Source organism: Rattus norvegicus, chromosome 10 (assembly GCF_036323735.1).
Source record: "Rattus norvegicus strain BN/NHsdMcwi chromosome 10, GRCr8, whole genome shotgun sequence".
Classification (NCBI taxonomy): domain Eukaryota; kingdom Metazoa; phylum Chordata; class Mammalia; order Rodentia; family Muridae; genus Rattus; species Rattus norvegicus.
Genome location: NC_086028.1, coordinates 91,364,893 through 91,389,213, shown reverse-complemented (window position 1 = coordinate 91,389,213; position 24,321 = coordinate 91,364,893). Strand labels below are relative to the sequence as shown.

General features: G+C 50.5%; 2 protein-coding genes across 22 annotated transcripts in view; one reads left to right on the top strand and one right to left on the bottom strand.

The window, feature by feature from the left end:
• Window positions 1-665: 665 nt before the first annotated feature.
• Window positions 666-11,348, top strand: Cyb561 (cytochrome b-561). Of its 5 annotated transcripts, NM_001107056.3 has the most exons (7): window positions 778-796; window positions 4,865-5,074; window positions 7,201-7,412; window positions 8,334-8,432; window positions 8,698-8,801; window positions 9,129-9,286; window positions 9,468-11,348. In NM_001107056.3, the coding sequence occupies exons 3-7, from the start codon at window positions 7,214-7,216 to the stop codon at window positions 9,658-9,660; spliced, it is 753 nt and encodes a 250-aa protein (NP_001100526.1). In that variant the 5' UTR covers window positions 778-796; window positions 4,865-5,074; window positions 7,201-7,213; the 3' UTR covers window positions 9,661-11,348. The 5 variants fall into 5 exon arrangements, with proteins under 5 accessions (XP_008766579.1, NP_001100526.1, XP_063125270.1 ...); XM_008768357.4 differs by lacking the exon at window positions 4,865-5,074 and having other exon boundaries at window positions 666-796; window positions 9,468-11,347; XM_063269200.1 differs by lacking the exons at window positions 778-796; window positions 4,865-5,074 and adding an exon at window positions 2,868-3,005 and having other exon boundaries at window positions 9,468-11,347.
• A 4,574-nt stretch (window positions 11,349-15,922) lies between these two features.
• Window positions 15,923-24,321, bottom strand: part of Tanc2 (tetratricopeptide repeat, ankyrin repeat and coiled-coil containing 2) — a 320,432-nt gene continuing 312,033 nt past the window's right edge. For 13 of the 17 annotated variants that reach the window (XM_039086155.2, XM_039086153.2, XM_039086147.2 and 10 more), the window contains one exon: window positions 15,923-23,375. In XM_039086155.2, the coding sequence (XP_038942083.1) occupies window positions 21,410-23,375 (1,966 nt within the window). In that variant the 3' untranslated portion in view covers window positions 15,923-21,409. The remainder of the gene's footprint in view (window positions 23,376-24,321) is intronic. The other 4 variants (XM_008768351.4, XM_008768353.4, XM_063269198.1 and 1 more) reach the window with 2 other exon arrangements.

Genomic DNA, 24,321 nt, shown 5'->3' with positions numbered 1-24,321 from the left:
AGTCTGGCCAAACATCCAACAGGAAAGAACCTTTTGTTCCCAGCTTGTAGGAAGTCTGAGCTGGGCGCTTATCTACCCGTAGCATTTCCTGAATAGCGGGCCAGGATCTGCTAAACTCCCAGCTTTGCTCTTGGCAACAGTCTTAAGTACAGACCTTGGCACATCAGGTCTAGGCCTTAAATGAAAAGTTGGAAGGACTGAATCTACCCCTTAGATTGGTGTCTCTTCTGTCTCTGTCTATATCCTGGAGTGGAAAAAAAAAAGGGAGGCAAACTGTACCAATAACAGTGTCGATGTGGCTGGTGGGTGTGCAGAGGCGGGAAGGGCAGGGTTATTCCCAGCCTTCCAGTAAAATGTAAAGTGCCCTCCCCGCCCACGAGGGCTGGGAGAGGTGACCCTGGGTTCCCCGAGTTGAGCTGGGGCCCAGGCCGGGCCTGACACCTAGCGGCCTCCTGGGTTCTGGCGAGGCGAGAGTAGAGAGCGAGAGGCTAAATGACCGGGAACCCGGGCGCCGAACCCGCGCTGCTAGCCTTCTCCGCACGCCGGTCCCGAAGCTGCTGGAGCTCGGGTCGGGAGTGCGGGTCGGTATAGCCGCGGTGCCCTCCCGAGTGGCCGCGCCAGGCGGCACTTCCGGCGCAGGTGACGGTCACCTCCTCGCGCGCGCTGCCGGCGTCTCGCCGCCGCACGGTCTCCATGGCGACGCCGTCGCGCCGAGGCCCGTGGAACCTGCCGAGCGGCCGGGGCGCGGCGCGGCGTGGCGCGGGGACGCGCGCAGGCCTGGCGGCGGCGGGACCAGGTAGGCGACAGGGCGGCGGGGACAAGTTCCGCGCGGAGGGGCGGCGGAGACTGGGGCCAGGAGAGGCTGGGCTTCGAGCCGCCCTCTCGCGCGCACCTGCCCGCATCGACCGGGGCACTGCCCCGCCTGTCCCCTGACGCGGGGGTTCCTGCTGCTGGCACCGGGGAAGGCGGCCGGGGGAGCGCGGGTCGCGTCCGCCCGAGTTAGAATGGGGACTGCTGGTGACCCTAGTTCAAGTCTAGGGGCCTGTGGCTGTACTGTAGAACAAAGTGGGTGGGTGTGGACCAAACTGCATTCGCCACGACTGCAGCCACTGTCCCCGAGGCTGGTTCCTGCGCTCAGGTGCGGGCCTGGTGGATCTTTTCCCGTATCCCACCGTCCTCAGGCAGGATTACCAGTTACTAGACTGGCAGAAAGCCTGGCTCCGTGCTTTGGCCTTGGAAGTGACGCAGGTGTGGAACTTCTCGGAGAGAGGGATCTGCTGCCGCCTTTGACTCCTCTGAGTGGTAGCCAGGCCACCTCCCCTTTCCGGTCACTTCTCTTACCCTTACTACCTTTCCTCCCGCGCTGCATCAGCAGACACAGACCCTTTTGGCATGTCCTTCCTCTTTTTGTCTTGGCAGTTTTCTTTAGGAAGAGTTCCGTCTCGGGCACCTGGATTCTGTCCTGTTCTTAGCAAAACAAAAGGCAAAGTATTCTCACCTCCCTTAAATACCTTGATCACTCCTCAGCACTTGGATCTGGTGGGGAAAGTACTGGACGGTTCCAACCCCACCCCTTGTAGGAGGAGCTCCTGGAACCAGAAGTAGAATTGCCCACAGATGCCCTGCCCTGCCGCAGTCCCTGGGTGGGCAGAGCCCAGGCTTCATGAACTCACAGTCACATCTGAATGATGGGATTAAATGCCACGCCAGGCTTCACGCTCCATTTTCTAATCAACTCACAATTCATTGGAGTACGAGTGGGAATATAAAATTCCAACCATTAGAACTACCACTTAGGTCCCTCCTTGGGGACAAGAGGCTGTGATCCTAGAATGTGGGAGGCTGGCGGAGGCAGACCGAAAGTTTAAAGCCAGCTGGGCTACAGAGGGAGATACGGATTTAGCCTCCCCCCTACCTCTCACTCCCACGCAAATAAGAACTAAAGGCAGACCGACAGTCTTCCTTGCCCTAGAAGTTTTTATTCTATGGGGGAATGGGTTGGTGGTGGGCAGGAGGGGTTTGTACTGTGGTACCCCCGGCTCTTTTGTGGCCCCATCCTCACGAGTCAGTTGACGCCACTATGACGTTAAGGAGATACCATTTTTGTTAAACTGCTGTTTCATTGGCAGGCACTGTGCCAAGCACTTGTGCATATTTTCCCCATTTTACTTGTCCAAAGTCCAATAAGGTCCCTCCCCCTCCCCCACCATGGCTGAGGAGGCCAGCTCAGAGAATGGACAAGACCTCCCTGATTGTACACAGTAGTAAATAGGGGAACACACTTTGGATTACATCTTTGTGGCCCAGGCTGCGCTGTAACCTTTAGACGCCTTCGGTGTTGACATTCATGGGGCCCTTCTCCATAAAAATTAAATAATGATATTTAATGATGTTTATTTTTACAAACTCTTTTACTTTTTTACTATTGGCCAGTTCTGGTACAGAGGCCACACCTGATGGTGATTTTTTTTCCTGGCGCACCCTGGTGCCCCCTCCAACAGCCCAGCTTCTTTTTGCCTTTTGTCTTCTCACGTCCTACCCATCAAAGGAAGCTCTAATCCCTGCCCCCACCAGTCTTTGCTAACGCAATTAAAGCCTGCTGCTGATAGGGAGGGTTGTGGCCAAGGCAGGTTTGCTGCCCTGCAACTTCCCTGCGCTCCGCTCGGCCCCCTGGGTTGTCCAGCTTGTGCATCTGGTACCAATAATGAGGTTAGGCCTGGTTGCCTTTTAATAAAACACAATGGGCTTGGAGAGGCACAGGCACAGGTAGCCAGGCACAGGTTGTGCCCTGAGGGTAGCTATGTCCTTGTGTGATTGCATTAAGCGGAGCCAGTCTGCAGGCGGCCTGTGGAGTTTGGATTGTTTCTACTTGACTGTCACAGCCCAGAGATCTGTCACCTCACCCCGAACTCTCAGAAAGAAAGGAGAGCAGCCGTGTGAGAGGCCACGTGAGCACCAGTTCCTTACAAAACTCTGAACTAAGTGTGGCGTGTCAAGAGGCCGAGGTAGGGAGATGTCGAGCTAGAAGCCAGCCTGGGTTCCACTGTGAGATCATGTTCTGAGAGAAAGGAGAGGGAGGGAAAAGGAGAGAGAACACAGGTCTGGGGGAGCAGAGGAAACCTAGGGTCAAGCGTGGCCATTTCCAGCCTGAGGAGCGATAACCCACCACTGTGCTCTGGAAACACAGAGGTAGGAACAGCCTATAGTGACAGCATCTGCATTAGCAGGGAAGGGTAGGGCATTCTCACTGTAGGGGTGACCAGGGACCATGATACAAACGCACATGCTTACAAAGGAACAATCCAGAACCCCCTTTAAAGCTCACAGATCTGGGCTTGCCACAGGCAGAGCAGTTCTGTCCAGAGCCTTGGGGGCACCCATTTTTATTAAAGGATTCCTGAGTATCTGTAAGGCACAGGAGAAGTCAATAATTTTTGTCTTTGAAGCAGGGTTTCCCTGTGTAGCCCAGGCTGGCCTGGAACTTGCAGTCCTCCTGCTTTAGCCCCTGAGTACTGGGATTGTAGGTGCCTGGCACTGCTTTCTTTTCTGTGACTCCAGCTTTTGCACATTTAGAACGTAGTGGATATGAGGTTCCTTGAAGGCAAACCATGCCTGCCCAAAGTGAGTGGTCCTGCTTGATGAGCAACGCCCCACCCCCCCACGCCTCTTGTATCACCTTGTAGCTTACCCCTTACCTTCAGAGGGTCGGGCCAGTTCAGCTATCTTTGTTCCCAGGCTGGCCTCCCGGTTCCCAGGACTGCTTGGGTGGGTGCCCTACCTGAGAGTAAACTGAAACTAAGACACTGCTGCTTACTGACTTCCCTGGGACCCCTTTACTCCTAGAGAGCTGCAGGGAGCACCTGTGCCTGGCACTGTGGCAGTACTGAAGGTGAGCAGGGCCAGCGAGATTGTCCTGTTTATCAGGGGCCACCAAAGCTTTGGTTGGCTTTAGTGTGTGGAAAGGGTGACAGTGCCACTCCAGTTCCTGGACATTAGGAAGGTCAGAGCCACACTGCTGGCAGGAGACCTAGAGGAGTGAGCCCTTTATCAAAGGATGGCCCCTTCTCCTGGTCTGGTGCGAGGGCCGTGCAGGGATGGCTTGAGTGTTTATCCCCCACTTTCCACCACCACTTCCCACCACCCACCTCTGGCAGTGCTGGAGATTGAATTCAGGCCTTGAGTCTGCCCGGCAAGTGCTCCTCACTGAGCTACATCCCCAGCCTCTGTGGCCCTTCTTGTAGCATCTACTATTAATACTTGTCTGGAAGCCCCTGCTGGCAGGGCCCAAGTCTCTTCTGTGGAGTCCTAGCATCTAATGTCACCCACCATAAGGAGCGCAGCCATCGAAGCAGCCACTTGCCGATGGTAACTTGGGCATGCCCTTTCTTTATTGTCTTTGAGCCCTAGCTTCCCCATCTGTCACACTGGCGGTGACACTCTTGTTATGCTCACAGTATTGTTAAGGGTTAAACAGAGGGTACAGAGTGCTTGGTTCAGAACGTGGGTCCCACTGGCTGTCTGGTCCCCACCCCGCTGGTGCATAAAAGCTGTGTCACTCTGGGGTGTCGGGTGTGGGCAGCACTTCAGCATTGGCTTCACAGGGAATTCCAGAAGGAGTTTTCAGTGTGGGGTGGTAAAGCCACCCTCTCACTCATTCCCTTGAGAAGGGAACTTCTCTAGGGTTTCTGCCCATTTCCTGAGAAGGCTGACTGGTACAGAAAAAGCAGGCTGTGGCGGGTCAGATGCCTGACCCCTGCCTCCCAGATCTGCCCTTTGTATTCTGTGAGGCATGAAGAAGCTGAGGCAGGTCCTGCTCCTGCTGTTCTTCCTGATGGGGAGCTAATCAGATTCTGCTGTGCTTCAGGCTCTCGAGAGATGAATCTAATAAGGGAGGAGTGACCTGGAGAGGAGGAGGCAGGACAGAAGACTACAAGGGGGGGGGGACAGCATTCTCTCTCTGTTGGATACCTGAGGAGTCTCAGAAGGACGAAGTGACCCTCTTGCCTTTGAGGAGCAGGACAGGACACTTCCGTGGAGAGCATCGTGGGATTAATCTAGAGCAGAACCCAAGAGGGTAAGGAAGTTTTGGGGAGCCTTGAAGACAGAGGAGGAGCTGCACTTGGGGACAAAGTAGTGAGCCATTGCCATTGCCCAGGAGTGGATCTGCGAGGCAGTGTGGGTAGCAGGGAGCAGAGGAAGGAGAAGCCGGGCAGCACCAGGAGGAAGGACTGCATTGACCGCAGGTGTGTTGCTGCTGTAGGGATGTTGAAGCCCCCACGCAGACCTGGTGGACACATAGTGGGACTGCAGAGGACAAGCTAGGGTCGTGTGGCAGCTGGGGTGACTTACAAAGCTGGGTGTATCCTGGTGCAACAGGCAGATTGATTAGGGAGAGGCGCCTGATCTGGTATGGTTGCAGAGATGGCTGAGAGGAAAGGGATGACAGACCGGGGAGCCCTTACGCTGTATGATCTTCAGTGCTCTCCCTGGGCAGGAGGAGGGCAGTCCATGGTTAGCTGGGATGTTGTGATGGAGGGGACACTGATCTTAGATGAGGCTGAAATGTCAGTGGGGTAGGAATCTCAGGGAGGGCAGAACTGGCCAGGGTTTCAGGAAGAATTCCCACACAACAGGGATAACTTGAATTTGAGAAGGAGGCTAGCCTGGGCTCACAGAAGTCTCCGAGTGATGCACATTCCATGAAAGTTGAGAACCAGACTCTGGAATATTCATTGTAGGACGGCAGAGGCCGCTGGCAGGAGTTAGGGCTCAGCCTGACACAGAGACCTACAGTGCAGTAGTGTGGAGCTACTGAGGCAGAAGTGCGTTTATCTATGTGCAGACTGTTCGTGCTATGCCATTTCATTAGGATGAGTTTGAAGATGCAAAAAAAAAAAAAAAAGTATGTGGACGCCTGACAAAACACATAAGGATGCAGAGGACTTGCTTTTTAGCCGTCTCCAGAGAGTGCATCGTTAGCTGCCTTGGTCTTCTTTTCAAATGGAGGAGTTGCTGTCAGAGAACTGGGAGGTGGAGCTGGAGTTGATCAACTGGGGGAGCACAGCTGGGCCAGCATATGTACTATCGAGTGCCGGGGAAGTGGCTACCACAGCTCCTGTTGGTACTCACTGCTGTGGGGGGAAGTGATTGGCTGGGGAGGCAAGTCCTGCCTGTCTAGGGAAGGGACAGTAAGCTGGAGCTCTGATGTTCCCGTGAGGGTGACATCGGTGGTAGCCTTGTCCAGTCAGGGTAGGACTTTTGTGTTGAGTCCCAGCCATTGCCAGCACTGAAGCAAAGGGAACAGAGGCCAGAGCCAGTCTGTTCCCCTCCACCCTCTTTTCTTATGGGAACACTGTGGGAACAGGAGAACATGCAGAGGAAGGGCTCAGGGCTGGCCTGAGGTTGTCCTCTGACGGGTAGGCTTGCAAACCCTGGATCTCAAAGGTCTCCTGATACAGGTGGTGCTTCCTTAAACAGAGCTGTCTTCCCGCATAGACCATCAGCAGTTCAGTAGGGTAGATGGGGACACATGAGTCCTACGTATGAGGCCACATTGCTGGAGCCTTCCGTTCTGGAAACCTCACCTGAGGGAGGAGAACACTCCCTCCCACACTTGGTTTGGGAAGGAGCTGGAAAAGAGAGACAGGCGGGGGTGGGGACTGTGGTCTGGTACAGTGGGAGCAGAGAACAGTTATGTAGAACAAGGGGACCCTCTCTGGGGTGCCATGCTGACTTTTAAGATCAGTAGTTGGGGCTTACAAATGGGCGAAGGAGAAAAGCTTCCACTTCTCACGCAGGAAGGACTTTCCCAAACACTTGGAGAAGGAAGGGAATTTGCTTGTGTCTTCAACACACCTGTCAACCCTACCCCAGATAACTCAGGACCTCTGAAAATAGGAATTTTAACCCAGGGATGGAGGCCATGATGTCATCAGAACTCAGGATGTTTTTAAACTTGTGCCTTCCCTTGTACTCAGAGCCTAGGTTAAATTTGTCTCTGGGAAGGAAGGCCTGGCCCCTGCTGAGGTGTTCCTGGGATGTTGGGGCTCTGCCCAAGGATGAGGGCATGGGTCTTCATGGTGGGAGAGTGAACAGGTGTGTGCACGGCTTAGGCCCGGGAAGAGGTGGCAGTCCAAGGGGGCAGGCTGTGCCTTCTGCCAGTCGTGGGTGGCTACTGTTAGCTCTGTCTCTCTCTTGCAGCTGGGGTCTCAGAATGGAGCAGAGTGCTGCGTCTGTTCCTGCTGCATTGCCGTATTATGTGGCCTTCTCCCAGCTGCTGGGCCTCACCGTGGTGGCTGTGACTGGTGCGTGGCTGGGTCTATACCGAGGTGGCATTGCCTGGGAAAGCTCCCTGCAGTTTAACGTGCACCCGCTCTGCATGGTCATGGGCATGATCTTCCTGCAAGGCGACGGTGAGTCCTGTGGGGCCAGCTCCCTTCAGCCACTCCTCTGTGCCTCAGTTTGTAGCTGTCTCTGGGAGAGGCAGTGTGCAGGAGTCCTGTCACCCCAGACATTCCGTCCATTTAGACAAATTGGTGATTGTAGACAAGACAGAGGCGTCTTCAAGCTAGGTAGAGTCCAGGGGTCCTGTGGTTGGAGGCCGATAGCTGCTCTCCAACCAGTTACACTGGTACCTGCCTCTGGTTTCTGCAGGTGGCATCTCGGGGGCTACAGCTGCCTTCTAGATAAAGCAGGGCCAGGCTGGGTTATGAGTTATCTTCAGGGGCAGCTGGAAGTTGGGAAAGGAAGTGGACATAGATGCATGCGTGTATTGCTTCGTGTGGACATGGCTGAGCTAGAGTGTCTGTCCCTGGAGTAAGAACCAGCAGGTGCTTGGCCTTAGCACAGCCTTCCAGGCCTGGATGGGGTGGGAGGGGAGATGACAGCCGGCTCCTGGGAGGCATCCAGGGCAGTAGGAATTAGGCAGGACCACATTAAGCCCTGAGAGCTAGGGCTCTGCCTGTCAAGTGCAGTGATTGCCTATCTAGGAAGGTTCCAGAACTGCACTCTGCTAATAGGTGCATTGAGTCCGGCCATCACCTCAGGTGACGGCGTGATGAGCCCTGGATACTGAATCAGTGACTTACATCCCAGGCCTAGCAGTCGCTCAGTACTGGGTACTTGGCAGAGCCCTGCCTTTGCTGCCTCTGATGGTGTCAGAAGTGTGGTGTAGCATGGGGTAGGACTCGGGAACCTTGACCAGGATAGGTGCAAGGCCCCTAGAGAGTCCTGATTTCTCCAGTCTGTGATTGGCAAACCTTGGCAAGCTCTTGGCACCACCTGCTGTCCAGCACAGGGCTCCACTCTTCAATCTTTCTCTCACTTCCCACCAGCTCTGCTCGTGTACAGAGTCTTCAGAAAGGAAGCCAAACGCACAACCAAGATCTTGCACGGGTTGCTTCATATCTTCGCCTTCATCATCGCCCTGGTGGGTGAGTTCCTGAGCACAGCCTTTCCTTCTCTACCTGCTGCTTCAGACGGCCACGAAGTTGCTGGACACACACTGTCCCGCTCCAAGCTGCTTGGCCCTGCCCTACTCTTCTTCTCACAGGCATCGCGGGCAGGGACACTGGGTGCTGGCCATCATCTGGCTGGACCACAGCCCAGAAGTTCTGGCTAGTGTTTTCCCCCAGGTCTCCCCTCCCCTCCCTTTTCCACGACTAGCCGTGTCCTCACATGGCCCCTGCTCTGCTCCAGGCTTGGTGGCTGTGTTCGACTATCACAAGAAGAAGGGCTATGCTGACCTGTACAGTTTGCACAGCTGGTGTGGGATCTCAGTCTTTGTCCTCTACTTCATGCAGGTGAGTCTAGTGCCAGCCAGCACGGACTGGGAGAGGCGGGGGTGGGACTCGGGTGTGCCACAAAGGGGCCCGTTGGCCAGGGTGCATGTCCAGAAGAGAAAAGAGCACTGCTGAGTACCTGTCAGCTTCCTGAAGCCACAGGGTGAGGAACTGCGGTCGGAAGGCTAAGCCTCAAGGTAAAAGGCTTGAGGTAGTGGGGCCCAGTCCACCTTCCCCGTGAGTGTTTCATGCTTCACTTCTGCACTTGAGGGGACGCACGAGTGCTTTGGTGGCCTCCCATTAGGTCACAGCCAGCTCATGGCTCAGCAGAGCCCTCTCTCCTTTTAGTGGCTCGTGGGTTTCAGCTTCTTCCTGTTTCCTGGAGCTTCGTTCTCTCTGCGGAGCCGCTACCGCCCTCAGCACACTTTCTTTGGTGCCACCATCTTCCTCCTCTCTGTGGGCACAGCCCTACTGGGCCTGAAGGAGGCCCTGCTGTTTAAACTTGGGTAAGTGTCCTAGAGAGCCAGGGCCCAAGGGCCCTCTGCTTTACTGGAAGCCTCTTTCCAAGCTGGTTCTCAGTGGGAGGGTGGAAGCTTGGGCGTTGGGAAACTGAGGCACCTTTAAGGCTTGGAGTATGTTTGCCTTAACTGGGACCTTGGTGGCTTTTCCCTTCCCCCTACCCTACAGGAGCAAGTACAGCACGTTTGAACCTGAGGGGGTCCTGGCCAATGTGCTGGGCTTGCTGCTGATCTGTTTTGGGGTGGTTGTGCTGTACATCTTGGCTCAAGCTGACTGGAAGCGGCCAACCCAGGCTGAAGAACAAGCTCTCTCCATGGACTTCAAGACACTGACAGAGGGAGACAGCCCCAGTCCCCAGTGATTGCCTTCCTTGTCCTGTACAGGGGGCTGCAATGTGGGCAGTCCTCTTGGCTCTGTTGATTTCCAGATGTCTTTTTGCTCTTCCCAGCAGACACTGAGTCTAGGTCCAGGAGTGTGGGGCTGTGCTGTTAGTTTATTGGGGTTCTGGGGCTTTGGTATTGTCCTAGGTCTCCCTTCCTGCCCTTCCTCTCTGCAGCTTCTGATGCATCCTGTGAGCTGTGTGTAGGCTCTGCCTGTACCCCCTCTTGTCCATACACATGCAGAAAGCTTGGTCAGGGGTCTGGGGTCCAGCCTGGTCCTGGTCCTCATTGGAGCTAGACAGTAGCTCTACCCTCCTTGCAGCAGATGGCTGGGCAGGGCCTGAGGGACTGGCATGGGGAAATCAAGACTGCTGTTGCATTGTGTGTTCAACCCAGGAGTCCCAGCAGCTTGCGAAGCACGTGTCCTTGGCAGTGAAGCAAGTGATATTATGTGTAAAGTATGCTGGTGTTCAGAGTAAGGCTCCCCAGAAAGGTTGACTCTGGCTCCCCGAAGGATCCCTGGCTCCCTGGTGTGTGGGTTGACCACAGTCTTGGACCTTTCTGTTCTTTTAAATCCCTGATCCTTAAATAGGCTTTTCATGGGGGAGGGGATTGGTCATCAAAACACAGGTAAATACCTGCCTGGTGGAGGAGGGAAGGCTGCTAGCAGTGAGGGGCCTCCTGGCCTCCCGCTGCCTTGGCAGAGTTCCTCCCTTCAGCAGGGGATAAGCCCTAGTTTCCCTTGGGCCAGCCTGGGCAGGCTCAGAGAGTGGGAGGCCACACACCTCCTGAGTTTTTGGAAGAGGGCTGCTGTTTGTCTTGTTTTCCAGGGACTGCTGGGGTACCCTGGCTGGGTTGAAGCAGCCCTGAGGGATCATGGTCCTCCCACCCCTGGGCCCATCATTGCTGGACAATAGGACTGAAGTGGAAGAGAGGAATGGGATGGGTCTCCTGTGGTGCCTGCACTTAACTTCAACCCCTACTGCCTGTTGTGTTGTTAGCTGAGTCACCGTTTGGCTTGAGTCTAGAAATACTGGGATTAGAGCACTGGTCTTGTGTTCTCTGGCTTGGCACATGCTCTCTCCTTGTTTTCCTCCTCTCTTGGATTTTGAGCCTCACACTTTGTGACACATATGGTTAACTTAGTGAGGGAATAAATGGTTTCTGAACCTGGCAGTTCTTTTAGGTCAATAGGCTGGCCTTCTCCGTCAGATTTCTAATAACTGTGCTTTAGGTCCTGCTTCTGGTGATGTCTCTTCTCCCAGCTGTGGTGTAGCCCCTCTGCCTGAGGCTACCTAACACCCTGAGATGGTGAGGTTTGTCTCCAGTTCCACTTGTATATGTTGTAAGGATAGGGGATCTTAGAAGACCTGTCATTCGTTGGCACACTTGTACAGTCAAATGTTTACATTTGGGAGACTCGTCCTTAGACCAACTAATGAGTGCCATTGGGAGTCTCCCTTGCCAGACTACACAGAGAATTAGAATTTAGGTCTCCAACGAGAGTCTGTAAACTAGGCTTTTTGCCAAAGTGTATGATACATGACTAAGGACCAAAGAAGGCCCCCAAGCAGATGTCTGTGGTTTCTTCTGTTTCTTCTGTTTTCTGTGACGTACATACAGTGTGTTGTTGGTTCAACAGACAAATCAATAAATGTCTACAGCCGACCGCTTGCCTTTTGTCTTCATTTGCTGAGACAAGGAAAGGAAGCAAAGCGTTAAGCTGTCATACATGTGTCATACATGAAGTCCTACCAGAGATGAGAGACTGTCCTCAGGGTGGGTATAGCAGATAGAGTGACTGGCAGCTCTTGGCACAGGACTGACATGTCTCTGCGGTGGCTGGGTTTGGTCCAGTGGAGCATCCTTCCTTGTCCTTTGCCTGTCTGAGCCTGGGGAGCTGGACATGACCACTACAGTGTCTGTTTGACCCTTCAACATGTGTTTCTGACCCTTAAGAAGAGGAGCGAAGCTTTTAAGAATGAGCTGAGATTTGCATTAGGCTGATGTATGACTCAGGCAGGAGCTGTGCTTGTGGGAATTTACATGGGTCTCGCTGTGCCTACCTATGCATGGTGAGCCTTCTCCTTTAAAGCAAGGCGTGGTCGTACATGCCCGGAATCACAGCACATGTTAGGCAGGTAGGAGGGGCCAGCCTGGACTACAAGGGCGGACCCCATCTTAAAATAATGGGACTCAAGGTGTTAGAACAGTTGCCGAGTCTTGACAAGGCCCTGTTCCAGTGCCACTACCACCTCCACCACCACTACAACAAAATAAGCAAAAATACCCTCAACGTCAGAAACAAAGCTAAAAATCCCCCACTGGAGATCTAACTCTGTCTCTGTCTCTTCCCTCCAAAACATGATTCCTCTGTGTATTCCTGGCTGTCCTGGAACTCACTCTAAATAGAGCAGGCTCTCTTTGAACTCAAAGCTCTGACTTCCTCTGCCTCCCAAGCGCTGGGATTAAAGGTACTCTGCCTGGTCCCAGAGCTCACTATTTAAAGGGCGCGTACAGAAAATCCACTCGTAAAGGGTCCCAGGCATTTGGTAAGCTTTATCCTCTTGCTGTTTTCTAGTGTGTAGGAGACAGAATGGAACTGGTTTTCCCCTGTAAATCAGTGGTTCTCAACCTTCCTCATACTGTGACCCATTAATAAGTTCCTCATGTTATGGTGACCCACTCCCAACCATAAAACTATTTTTGTTGCTACTTCATTAACAGTAATTTTGCTACTGTTATGAATCAAATAGTAATGTAAATATCTGTCTTCTGATGGTGTTAGGTGACCCCTGTGAATGGGTCATTCAACTCCCAAAGAGTTTGCAACCCACAGGTTGAGAACCACTGCTCTAAGTCAAGGCTTCCTTGTGGATCTTCACTTATTTAAAGGCAGCCTAGAGTTTAGCACAGGTACGTGGTACCAATGTCAGATACTGGCTGCTCAGTATTTGTGAGTGCTAGATCCCATCTTATCTCTGGTTTTGTGGTTATTCCTAAATCCTGTGTTCTCATTATGAATTTCCAAATGATTCCAGACACTGGAGGCCAAGGTTGTGCTACCTGCATCTTCTGTGTTGATTTAAATGAGATGAGAGTAAGCTTGTGCTAGCTGCCTTTGGAATCTTGAGAGGTCCCAAGCTAGCCCTCTTGAACTTGAACCTCATGCAGCAAGGCCTGCATTTTGACCTGGTGCCTATGTCTCTGTCAGTGTCCTTTAGATTGTTTCTCCCTTGCTCATCCCTTCCAGAAAAGCAGCAGCAGGGCAGATCAGTTCTGAGCTCTGCCTTTGCCTCTGTGACCTCCAGAAGATTCAACTCCCAGAATCTGCTTTGGCACATGCACTTTGGAGAAATTAAAGTCATCTGTTAGAAATTTCCCCGATTCTGGCTTTAAAAACCAATCATTGTAAACCTTTGCCAACTACAACGATGGCCAGTCTGGAAAGATGTCCATCAGAATAATAGTGACACGAATGTTCTGGGGCAACCAACTGCTCTCTGACTGGATTTAAGGCCTGCTCCACAGTCAGTCATGTCTGGTGTGACTGGTCCAAGAGCTTGTGGCTGGTCATTGGTCCTAAAGGAGAATAAACGTTTTGTTGTTGTTGTTAAATGGATATAGTATCAAATTGCTTTCTAAATACTTAGGACACTCTCAGATCTCACCAGATAAGCTTCATTTTGCAGTTGATGGCAGTTATATAAAGAATGATCAAAATGCAAAGAATAATATCCCTTTATCTTAAGGCTCTGGGATCATTATGAAGTAAGTCAGTCTCTCTCTCTCTCTCTCTCTCTCTCTCTCTCTCTCTCTCTCTCTCTCTCTGAATATCCTACCTGGCAAGGACTGTTGCTGTTGCTAAAAGTGTCTTCTGGACATGACAGGGCTGCTGCACAACTCAGCCACTGACTACAAGCAGATGACCCTCTCAAGTTCAAGCCAAAAATCCAAGCATGGTGTGCAGGAGGGGCTGATGAGGTCCAACCCCCTACCTGAGGCACTATTAGTGACTGATGGCTTCTGTGGGAAGGACAGTCAGTTTCTCCAGGGATGTGGCCATTGCTAGGTTGCTCTTTCTCCTACAGATGGCTTTATACCCAGCATACTCTTGCAACACTAACTGGACTCAATGGATTAGAAACATTAGGCTGGGAAGGCTATCTGGGAGGAGTCAAGGACTGGGGTCCTTCTCATAGACATGTATGGTATTCCTAGTAAGTTAAAACCATTTTTTTTAAAGAGCTACTTATGAAAGAGTAGCTCAGCAGATGTCTTCATGGCTTTAGTTAAGTTTGTGAGGGAGCCACACTGCCTCCAGAGGGCTGGAAAAGGCAGGAAGAAGCCAAGTTGGGAGGCTGCGGAAGTAACCTTTACTTCCTCCTATGCTTGGCCCATGTTTGATGGAGCAGCCTGTGACATGTTTCAAGCCATGCCCTTTAAAAACCTTTAAGTAAATAATGGTTCACACAGGGAGGCCTTGCTTCAGAAGACCACTGATGCGCTGATGAAAAACCTTTTGGCTGCTGTGTGTCAAGTCCCTAGCTCAGTCTCTGGGTATAATCCAGCCCAGGCAAGAGAACAGACTCTGAGCCTTCTTTTAGTCCTTTTACATGGGCCTACCAGGCCTGGTTTTATCTTACTCCTAGGAGCACAGTGACTCAGTCATAAGGGGCTCTGTGTTCCCCCAGCCTGCCTTTTAAGCTATTCTGCTCCACTTGCTGGCACTGGGTCCTGCCTGATTTTCCTTGGCCCAGTGGAGGTGTGTGGTTCTTTTACAGATCAGCACCGGGGGAGCATCTACCCAAATGGTCACCAAAAAGCAGCTAGTAACAGACAAGTTTCGAGGAATTTCTGGGAACCCATGCAGACATCTGCTACTCTCTGATTCATGAAGTGGCTTTCTATCTAGAAAATTCCTTTTAAGGATTACTTTTTTCTAAACTCTACCTTGTTCTATTCTTTTGATGCCCCAAGAATCCTTTAAAAGCTGGGGTTTTGTGAAGTTTTGTTTTGTTTTGTTTTGTTTTGTTTTTTAAGTTGTTAATGAAGCAATGGCTATCAGACCTAGCATGTGAGTTCTCTTAGGATCTTTTCTAATTTACAAAGGTGATTTTGGTATGCAGGCTAGCTGGCTGTGCCTGTCCTGGAGTTTTCCTGCTTTCTCAGATTTTAGTTGTTTGGGAACTGGGTCTAGATGCCCAGTAGGATCATTGTTGTCATTGTTAGTCATGGTAGATGGTCCGTCTGGAATTCCTAGAGGAGAAGGAGAAGTCACACCTCTGAAGAAGTACTCGGCAGGACCCTCAGAGTAAAGATGGCCGCAGACCAATTCCTGAGAATTGGCAGCCTGAGGGCTGATGGGCTGGGTGGGTGGGGCTGCTGACATAAACTGGTGTTCTTGTTTGTCTCTCAAGTAGACAAAGAGGTTTCAGTGGGGCAGGCAAGACTCACCCCACTTAAAGGTGCTGAGAGTTTTAGGGAACAGTAAGCAGTAAGCTTTCTGCTCACATTGCAGCTCCTGAGCGCTATGTCTGGAACTGGAGACATCCAGATGGACTCCTGAAGGGCTAAGGGTCTTCAGTTTGACTAACAAGCTAGTCTCTGGATCTACACCACAGGCTGCATCCCATTCTTGGACTCAGCATCTCTAAACCATCAGTTAGGCTGGCAGTGTATTGCAAGCTTAGATTTTGGCAAGGTGGTGATGTTGGGGTGAACTTCAGCTACCAAAACTGAAGCAACTAAACTGGCAATAGTGGGTGCCAGTGTCCTCAGCTACTTGGGAGGCTGAGGCAAAAGGATCACTGGAGTTCAGAAGTTTATGGCCAGCTTCAGAAAACACAGTGAGATCATGTATTAATCAGTCACACATTCCAGACAAGCGAAACACGATGGGAGTACAGCATTCCTGTGTAGCTGCTGAGGAAAAAGGCTCCCTTTAACTCCACATAGCCAGGCTTCACTGAGGTCCTAGAATCATCTTGGGCCAACAGCTCCCTCAAGTGCTATCGGTGTCCACCTCAGAGGAGACACGCGGCAACTCAGTGAACAGACGCAGGAAGGTGTGCCTCTGAGCCTCACAGCAGAGTAAACAAGTCAGCAGGAACCTGGCCTTAGCTTTGACCTTGATGTTCTCCCTTGGGGTGGCATCCTTAGCACTGCCATTTCAGTTAGGGGTGAGCTTGGAAGTCAGTTCCCTGGATAGAGTGAGGAGGGAGAAAAGCAGCAGACAGCAGGTTTCTCCAAGTGTTGACCATTTATAAATACGTACATTTGCTTTCATACATACAGTTCATTGTACAGATGACGCTCTGTATACATGGGGCAGGAAAATGCATTCATTTGAACTTTTCACATCTATCTCACACAGCTCACATGTACAGACAATAAAACTGTTCAAGCAAGTACAGTAGAGAAAATGTCTTCCTTATACACGGGGCTGGAGGCCTCCGCTGGGTGTGGGGCATCCCCACTGCACAAGTTCACGACCGTGTGGTGTTCGATATATCAGGATAGAGAACAAACATGCATTGGATAATATACTGTACAGAGAGAGTCCTTTACATCTGAGTTATAGAAAACCTAAAGGAAAACTAAGTGCATTAAAGCTTTTTCCAGCAAGTGTCTTGAAAGGACAGCAAAGAGGAATAATCAAAATCATATTAGTACAAATCACTCTGTAATTGTCGACTGTACATGTCTGTACTAATTAAAATCATCTTGGGTTTGGAGGAGACAGGACAGAGAGACAGATGCTGTGCTAGATGGAAGGAGGCCATGCCTGAGAAGGGCACCTGCCCTGGGCCCCACAGGGAACCGGCCCAACTCAGCAGGAAATCAGCCAAATGTCAAAGAACAAAACAAAACAAAGGCAAGGCAAAGCAAACCAAACCAGGACAGGAAATAGAACTTACAGGATTTCCAAAATAACCTTGAATGAAGTGGATATCTAGAGCCAACATCTCTAACTCCCCCTCCCCCAGTGAATGGGTACACAGTAAGGCAGGTACATTCAAGTACTGAATTTTCCAGAATTAACTCTCTGTCTGGTCCTGGGGATTGAAGGGAGTGTGTTGAGTCCTAGCCAGATTTTCTGGTTAGTGATTAGCAAAGGAAAAACTCCAGCCATCAAGTGCTACAGAAACAAAGCAGCTAGGCCATGTCCTTTCCACGGAGTAGGTCTATCTGAAACCAGGAGATGGTGCTGGCTGGCATCTTGGGCAGCCAGCTGCAGCCTGACTGGTCAGCTTAGTGTAGGGATCACAGTCAGCAGGAAAAAATGAGATGATAGGGTGAGAAACATGAGAGTAACACTTGATTTTTGGTGTCCAATTACACGTTCATTTGGTACTGACTTTCAAAGCTCTGACTGTGGCCATCCTGTGGCCACAAGCATCTCAGGGTGGCTCAGCTGCTGTGAGGCATCAGACACCGAAATGAAGGTTACCAACACTTCAGCCCTTGAGTGGTCTGTATTACAAAAAGAGTTGATGAAGACCCAGTGAGTGTTCAAGTAGCTCTGCACAGTGGCTCCACCAGCCCCGGTGTGCTTGTGTCCAGGCCCCTAGCCAGCTGCCTTTTCTTGGGAGCAGCCAGAGCTGAGTTCAAGGCATTGCATGGTGAAGGTTTCCATGACGCGTCTTTGTAGGTAGCTCTTACCCTAAGCCCTTTGTTCACTGTTAGTCATGGTAGATGGTCAGTCTGGAATTCCCAGAGGAAAAGGAGAAGTCACACCTCTCAACAAGCACGTGGCAGGGCAGTATGGCCCTCAGAGTAAAGGCGGGAGCAGACCCCTTCTTGAGAACTGGGCAGCCTGAGGGCAGACGGGTAGGGTGGGTGGGGCTGCTGAGCGTGCAGAGGCTCAACAGAAGATGGGCACAGAGGCAGCATATCCTGCCACCTGGGGAGCCTGTTCCATTGTGTGGCAAAGATTCAGTGAGCAACTGGTTTTGTCCAAGGCATTTCTGCAGTAGAAAAATAACCATCTTTAATCAACCACCCAACCACGATACTTCTAGAGTTAGAAAAGTCGGAGGCTGAGTGGAACTAAGAGGAACGGTTCTAATGGGGAGAAAGAGAGCTCAATGTAACCTCCCGGACAGGTGGTGTTCAGAGTCTGTCTTGCTACAGGTGGCATGGATACATGAAGACCCTCCAGGCTTTTATTCCCTTCTTCCTGAACCTCTAGTCTAAGGGCCTGCCAGCTGCACTGGCAGCAGCTCCACGAAGCCATTCTTTGTAACCAGGTAAGTATGATGCAGAGTCACAGTGACACCTAGTGGTAGAGTATGGTGAAGCACAAGTGACATCCACATATCCCGCTGCATATGACTAAACGCTAAGGAAAAATACTTATGGATATTAAATTAGATACTGGTTTAAATTTTTTCTATTGGGTATATCTCTGGAATATAAAAATACCAATATTTAGAGGGGATCATAAACTACTATACAATATAAGGGCCGAGAACATCTTTCTCTAAGCTGTTCTGTTTACAATAATTTAGGAAAAGTGATAATCCAGGCTTAACTAAAATCAGCAAACTTGGATATCTGGACAACAACCTGGGACACTGTACACAACTCTAATTAGTGGAATTTTCCTGAGCCATCGAGTTTAAGATAAACACATCTAGAAAGGGGCGCCTGGGAGAGGACCGAGAGGGGGTTGTGCTCTATTAACTGGGGACTTTAATAGTGCACGTCTGCAACCTGGACAGACACAACAGCAGATACAAAATGATCTCCATTTGTCCGTGCCAAATTCTCATGTTACACAGGTCTTCCCTTTACTTTGTAAATAAATGTTAATTGTAATTGTTACTTGTGTGCCTTACTGATCCAGTAAATAAATGAACCATGTCTCAGGAGTCCCTAAGAAAATTGCTGGAAAAGCACTTTAAAATCACCGCAAATGTTTTCTTGTGTTTAAAAATTCTTAATCTTTGAGGCTTATATACAAGTTATTTCTTGTGCTATAAATGCTGTGATCCACTGCTTGATTTCTTTCCTTGTTTTTTTTTCCTTGAAAAACACACTAGAGACAAGAGTGACTCTGCTAATTTCTAATGCAGACATTACTCACACTTAAATATCCAGTATTTATCAGTTACAAATTCAAACAGTAAAGTGCACCCATTTATAGACATGATGTGATGGAAACCCACTAGTGCAAGAATTTTGGGCAAAGGAACTTGTTTTGGTGAGAAACCTACAAGCTGAGGTTTGTCACCTGTCTCTACTTTAAGGGTGATGTGAATTGAGTAAGTAGGATTTGCCATTTAAGATCTGTCTTCCATCCTGAAGCCATGTGTGTCTGGCAAATGCTCCTTGTTGGGAAGGGAGGGAGGGCAGGTTTGTTTAAGATACAGTACTAAGATCAACCGTGGCAGTGATGTAGCAAAGCAGGGCAGGCCGTCTGCATCCAGGGAAGATGCTTGTCTCCTGCCTCGGGAAGCTCCCATTGGTGTTTTCTTTTAATCAACCCCACTTGCTCCCAGTGGTGGCATGTACTCCCTTACAATGGGAATAACTGTGGTTTGATGCTGATGTTTCAGGTGGGGGTAGCGATGCTAACGCTCTTTTCCTGGGAGAATGAGGGACCCTGGGTAATAGTGGCAGCTGTGGTTATTTTTAGGCCCGCACGGCACTCTAACCCACCTGGGCAGGTAAGGGTGGCTTTCCAAACAGGTGGGGGCACTTTTCTGTGGATTGTAGTAGCTTCCTCAGAGGTGCTTTGAATAAGATACAGTGTGATGCAGAGACCAAGAGAGCTGTGTCCAGGCCACACAGGGAGCCAAGAGGCTGCTGCTCTTAGCTACAGGGTGACCCCACAGCTATAAACTTCTTCCAGATGGGAGAGACGAAGATACAGACAGGTGGATGGACCGGTAGGGAGAAATGACAGGTGCCTATCCTAGTCTAGGAGAATGGGGCAGTTCTTCTATATCACAGTAAAAACAGTCTTGCTTATAGAGATGTGTCCTGATCTGTTTTAGGCTTGGGGGAGTCTGGGGTCCACCTATTGGCAGAATCTAAATCAGTGATGAAAGGTTTGTGATCTTAGTGTCATGCTCTGCATGTCTTCAGATCCTATCAGAGAACCGCACTCCAGTCAGATCACAGCTGCATTCTGTTTAAGAAACTGTCCTTCCTGCAGCCCTTTACTAAGGAGTAAGGTGCTCCCTAAGAATGAAGTACCAACACCCTGGTCAGTTTGCTGGGCCCAGTGGCTTGGTTTTAAGAGCTGACCTGCAGCCAGAGATGGGACTGTGCTACAGCTTTGGTTCTTGGTTCTTGTTGCTTACCTCATAGTTGTCTCAGCTTTTCAAAAATCAGGTTAGCGACCAGCTACAAGACAGATGGAGACTAAGGGAGGAAAAGGCCTGCTACAATCTCCTGCCCCTCCCCAGTGCTCAGAGCAATCTGCAACACTTTTGGCTGTTTCTGATTTTCAAAGACTACCATTAAACACTCCTAGATGAAAGAGACAATTCCTTTAACAGTGAATAATGAAACCAGAGGTCTTCAAATGGAATTAGTTAACAGCTGGCATGGATCACATTGGGCTGGGTGGAAACCCTGGGATAGGTCTTACAGTCCCAAGAGAACCCAAGCAGGTTCTGGAAGAAACTCTTTACAATGCCATCTTGGTTTGGGACAAGGGGCATCAGCTGAACGCAGCCTGGCTCCAGGTGAAAATGCAGTCAGCAGGGTTACTACACCAGCCAGACCTCAGAGTTCAGTGGGGCTTTTGTGATCTAAAATGCAGACTTGAGACAGCTTTCTCTCAGTGAGAAACAAGAACAATTTCCTCCTCTTTGTCCTCTTTTCTCCATACTTATTCCCTCCTCTATCTAGCCTTGGAAAATCAGCAGCCTTTAGTGGCTAATTGTTGGTTAAAGCCTAGAGAATACCTCTCGGTGAGTACTTTAAAAATACCCACAGTTCTCCTGGAATTTCCTTGGCCAATCAATTTATTTAAAGGACTGGATGTTTGTTAAATGTTCCCCAAATGCTTTTTGGAAAATCAACATAGTAACATTTCAGATAATTATAGTAGGCTTTTCTTTCAATCAATTTAGCATATTCAATCAACCAACCTACCTACCTTCCTTCCTTTCTCTCTTTTTTTTCTTTCTCTCCCTAGACCCCTTTGTACCGGGGGAGGACCAGTAATAAAGTAAATGAAGATTCTAGGCCTGACACCTGCAGGGCGCTGGAGTCTGGGGAGGAGACCATGGCACAGCGATGCACTGTGGGCTGGCCATGTGGAACACTGAGGAAGAATGCAAGGACAGAGAGGCATCGCACACATCCTAAAGTTTCTAGAAGAAAACAAACAAGAACATCTTACTTTTTAAAAAATGGAAAAGGACATTCACACAACAAGAACACCAGTGAAAGCGATTGTCTCCTGGAAAAAGCTGACCAGTGTGTCTGATCTCCCTGTTAAAGCTCACGGCACAAAATCTCCTCATTGGTGTTGGAAGAGAGGGAGAGAGCATGTGGCTGGGGCACAGAACTGAGAAATGGAAGTCCTGGCTCACCAGAGGCCAGCTTCCCAGTCAGCTGCATGCAAGGGATTTCAACATGTGGGCTGTCACCTCTGAACACCACACAGAAACTACATGAGAAATTAAGCCAGATAACTACCTCAGATGTGGAAACCAAGCCTGAAAATGTGCAGTGAAAACATATGGGTCTCACTCCAACAAATGTCTCTTAAACATTAGACTCCACAAATGGTCTCTTTGGTTTGATAGGCGATGTCTGCCCTTGTCGAGAGTCCCGAGACAGTTGCCTGTACAGGTTGTCCTGGTATGCCTGAGCCACTGGTAGGGTCCGTGCCACCTTCACATCAGGATAAGAGGAGGCCTGGCTGACTCTTTCCAAGAGGTCTCCACGGGACCCGTTAGCCAGCATCCCATGGGGGCTGTAATAATCGTCCTCCAGCAAATGTCCATTCTGTGCATTGTTGGTTTTGTTATAAAAGGCAATGTTGCTGATGGATGATGGTGGACTGAAGGACTCAGGCTGAGACAGGTTGCCTGGAGACGTGGGGCTGAGAACGGTATCCACTGATGAGACTGCCCAGGTCCGATTCTGCTGGTGAAGGTGGGGGTACTGTTGAGTCCGGGCTGTTTTATCTATGATCCCCATGAATGGTGTGGTCCTGGATCGGGTGGGCTCACTGGGGTAACCTCCCTGAGTGGGAGACACTGGTGATAGCTCGTCACATGACCTATCATATGCCGGTTTTAGTGGGATCTCCATTTGCTGAATTGAAGAAGAAGGCCGGAAGGTGGGAGTCAGGTTGGCGGTGGATGAGATGCTATTGCTGGATGGAGAAAAGCGCAGGCCCACACTCTGTGAGTGCAGCAGCGGCCTGGGAGTCGGTGGGTGGGGCTTGATTTCATTAGGGTTGACACTGATAGGTCTTCTGATTAAATGTGACACATCAGGGGAACCCAGCTGGCTGGAGGAACGCTCCAGATCTAGTTTTGAGTGACAGACTGGATAATAGGATGCTGATTGACTACGCCCAATCTGTGGTGTCTGGCTGTACCTCATACCACCTCGATAGGCAGAGGAGGGTCGCTGTGGTAGGTCTTCTTTGGTCAATCCTCCATGTTGACAGATGGCACCAGCACTCAGACTGGCTTGGACATGCTGTACAGGTCTCCCGTCTCCTACAATCCCCCCTATTGATCCCTGATAAACCAATCGGCTCTGACTCACTCCCATGTCCCCCTGTGAAGATTGGTATTTACTGGCCATTGGATGGGCTACTTGGCCATAGGCTCCTGTTGGGATTACAGTGCTTGAATGGACTGCTGAGCTAGGCTGGTTACTTCTTACGATCTGGGCCTTGGCAGGCTGTAACCTGAGCCCTTGCTGGGGAACTGCCACTGGAAGCTGAGGCATCTGGTAGGGCCGCTGGGCCATTTTGGATAGAGGAGATTTTGGTCTGCCAGGAAGCTGACTCACATTTGCTTCTTGCTGATAGCGTACAGGTGAGCCAGACTGGGATCTATAGATGCTCATGCTCTCAGCTGGAGGGCTGGCCCTATACTGAGGGCCTCTACGGAGAGGGGAAGGGGGAGGGCTAGGGTATTCCTTGCCTTGCCCTCCCACGGGAGGTGGGCTGAACCGGTACGATGCACCCTGGTGAGCTGGGGAAGTGTGTGGTGGGCTAGGCCTATAATGAGAGTTCTGGTGAGTCGGAGAAAGAGCAGGAGAGGTGGATTGATAACCTTGTCTAGTGGGAGAGCCTACAGAACTATTGGACCGGAAGTCAAAAACCTGATGAGAGCCAAGAGGTGAGCTAGAGATGTAGGCTGAGTCCCGATGGGCTGGAGAGGAGGGTGGGCTCTGGATTACTGGGAGCCCCTGACTGGGGCGAGCCTCTGTCTGGAGGCCAATAGAAACATTTTCAACATCTTGTTCCAAGTACTCCTCCTCAAATATGTCCTGTACAGAGTATATATCTTCAGGCTGGGGCTCAGGCTCTGTTTCTTCCTCTGGCAGCTCCTCTGGAGGCTGCTGGGGTGGTGGCGGCGGCTGTTGCTGCTGCTGCATCTGTCTGCATTCTTCCTCCACTCGCATCAGAAGCCTCTGGATCTCACGGTTGTTTGGACATAGCTTGATGGCCTCTTTCAGGTCCTCTAAGGCTGCTGCAAACTGTCTGCTTGACAAAATGCAAACACAAGAATGGGAGTTATTCAGAACAGAGAAGAATCACCAGGAGCAGAGAACATGGCCGCCAGTTCAGACCATTGCATCAGGCAGTATTTGGGGGACTCAAGAGGGTCAAATTCAGTCTGACTTAGGAAGGAAACAAAGGCTGTTATTCTAGGAGAGTTTAGAATGAGTTCCTAGACACTTTGGCTTTATCTTCCTTCTGACCTCTCTGGGGTCAAAGAGGCTGTCCTCATTAGGTCAGTGCAGATAGGCCCTTCAGGAAGATCTTAGTACCCAAGGACAGCCTAGGTAGTGTGAGGGTTGGTTGGGGTTGTCATTTACAGTGTCACTGTCAAGTAGCTTAGGAACGAAGCAGTAAGTAATTGTAGTGTTTAAAAATCTGATCCAGTGTAATTTTTATTTTGTGTGGGGGTAGAGGGTTTGAGACAGGGTCTCTCTATGTAGCCCTGCCAGTCCTGGAACTTGCTATGTAGACCAGGCTGGTCTTGAACTAGAGAGATCCTCTCGCCTCTGCCTCCCGAGTGCTTGGATTGAAGGCATGTATTACCATGCCCAGATGATTCTGTTAAATTAAAAAAATATTCTCAATATATTTGTCTAAACTTCAGGCCTCTTACATTCTAGGAGTGATGTCTGCCTTCGGTCCCTTTTCCCCATCGCCTGACAGTACTGTGTATCTTTCTGCTGGGTCACAGCCCACAGGAGTCAGTGTGCTGCTAAGGTGACTGAGAGTGGAGCTGAGCTTACTCCAACAAGACCCTCATTTACAAATGAGGAAACTGAATCACAGAGCTATTCCTAAGGGAGAAGGCTGGGTGCTGGGTAGAGGCATCAAGGACAATGACTGGCAGTTTTTCGATCCCTCTGGAGGCTCTCTTACTCAGTGGCCAAAGCACAGCAGATGGGTACAAGTAATGGTGCCATCTCAGTCC

Coding starts and splice junctions, on each gene's coding strand:
- Cyb561 (XM_039086163.2), top strand. CDS start 7,067: ATGGGTCTTCATGGTGGGAGAGTGAACAG. Junction 7,096..7,200: donor CATGGTGGGAGAGTGAACAG/GTGTGTGCACGG, acceptor TCTCTCTTGCAG/CTGGGGTCTCAGAATGGAGC. Junction 7,413..8,333: donor GATCTTCCTGCAAGGCGACG/GTGAGTCCTGTG, acceptor ACTTCCCACCAG/CTCTGCTCGTGTACAGAGTC.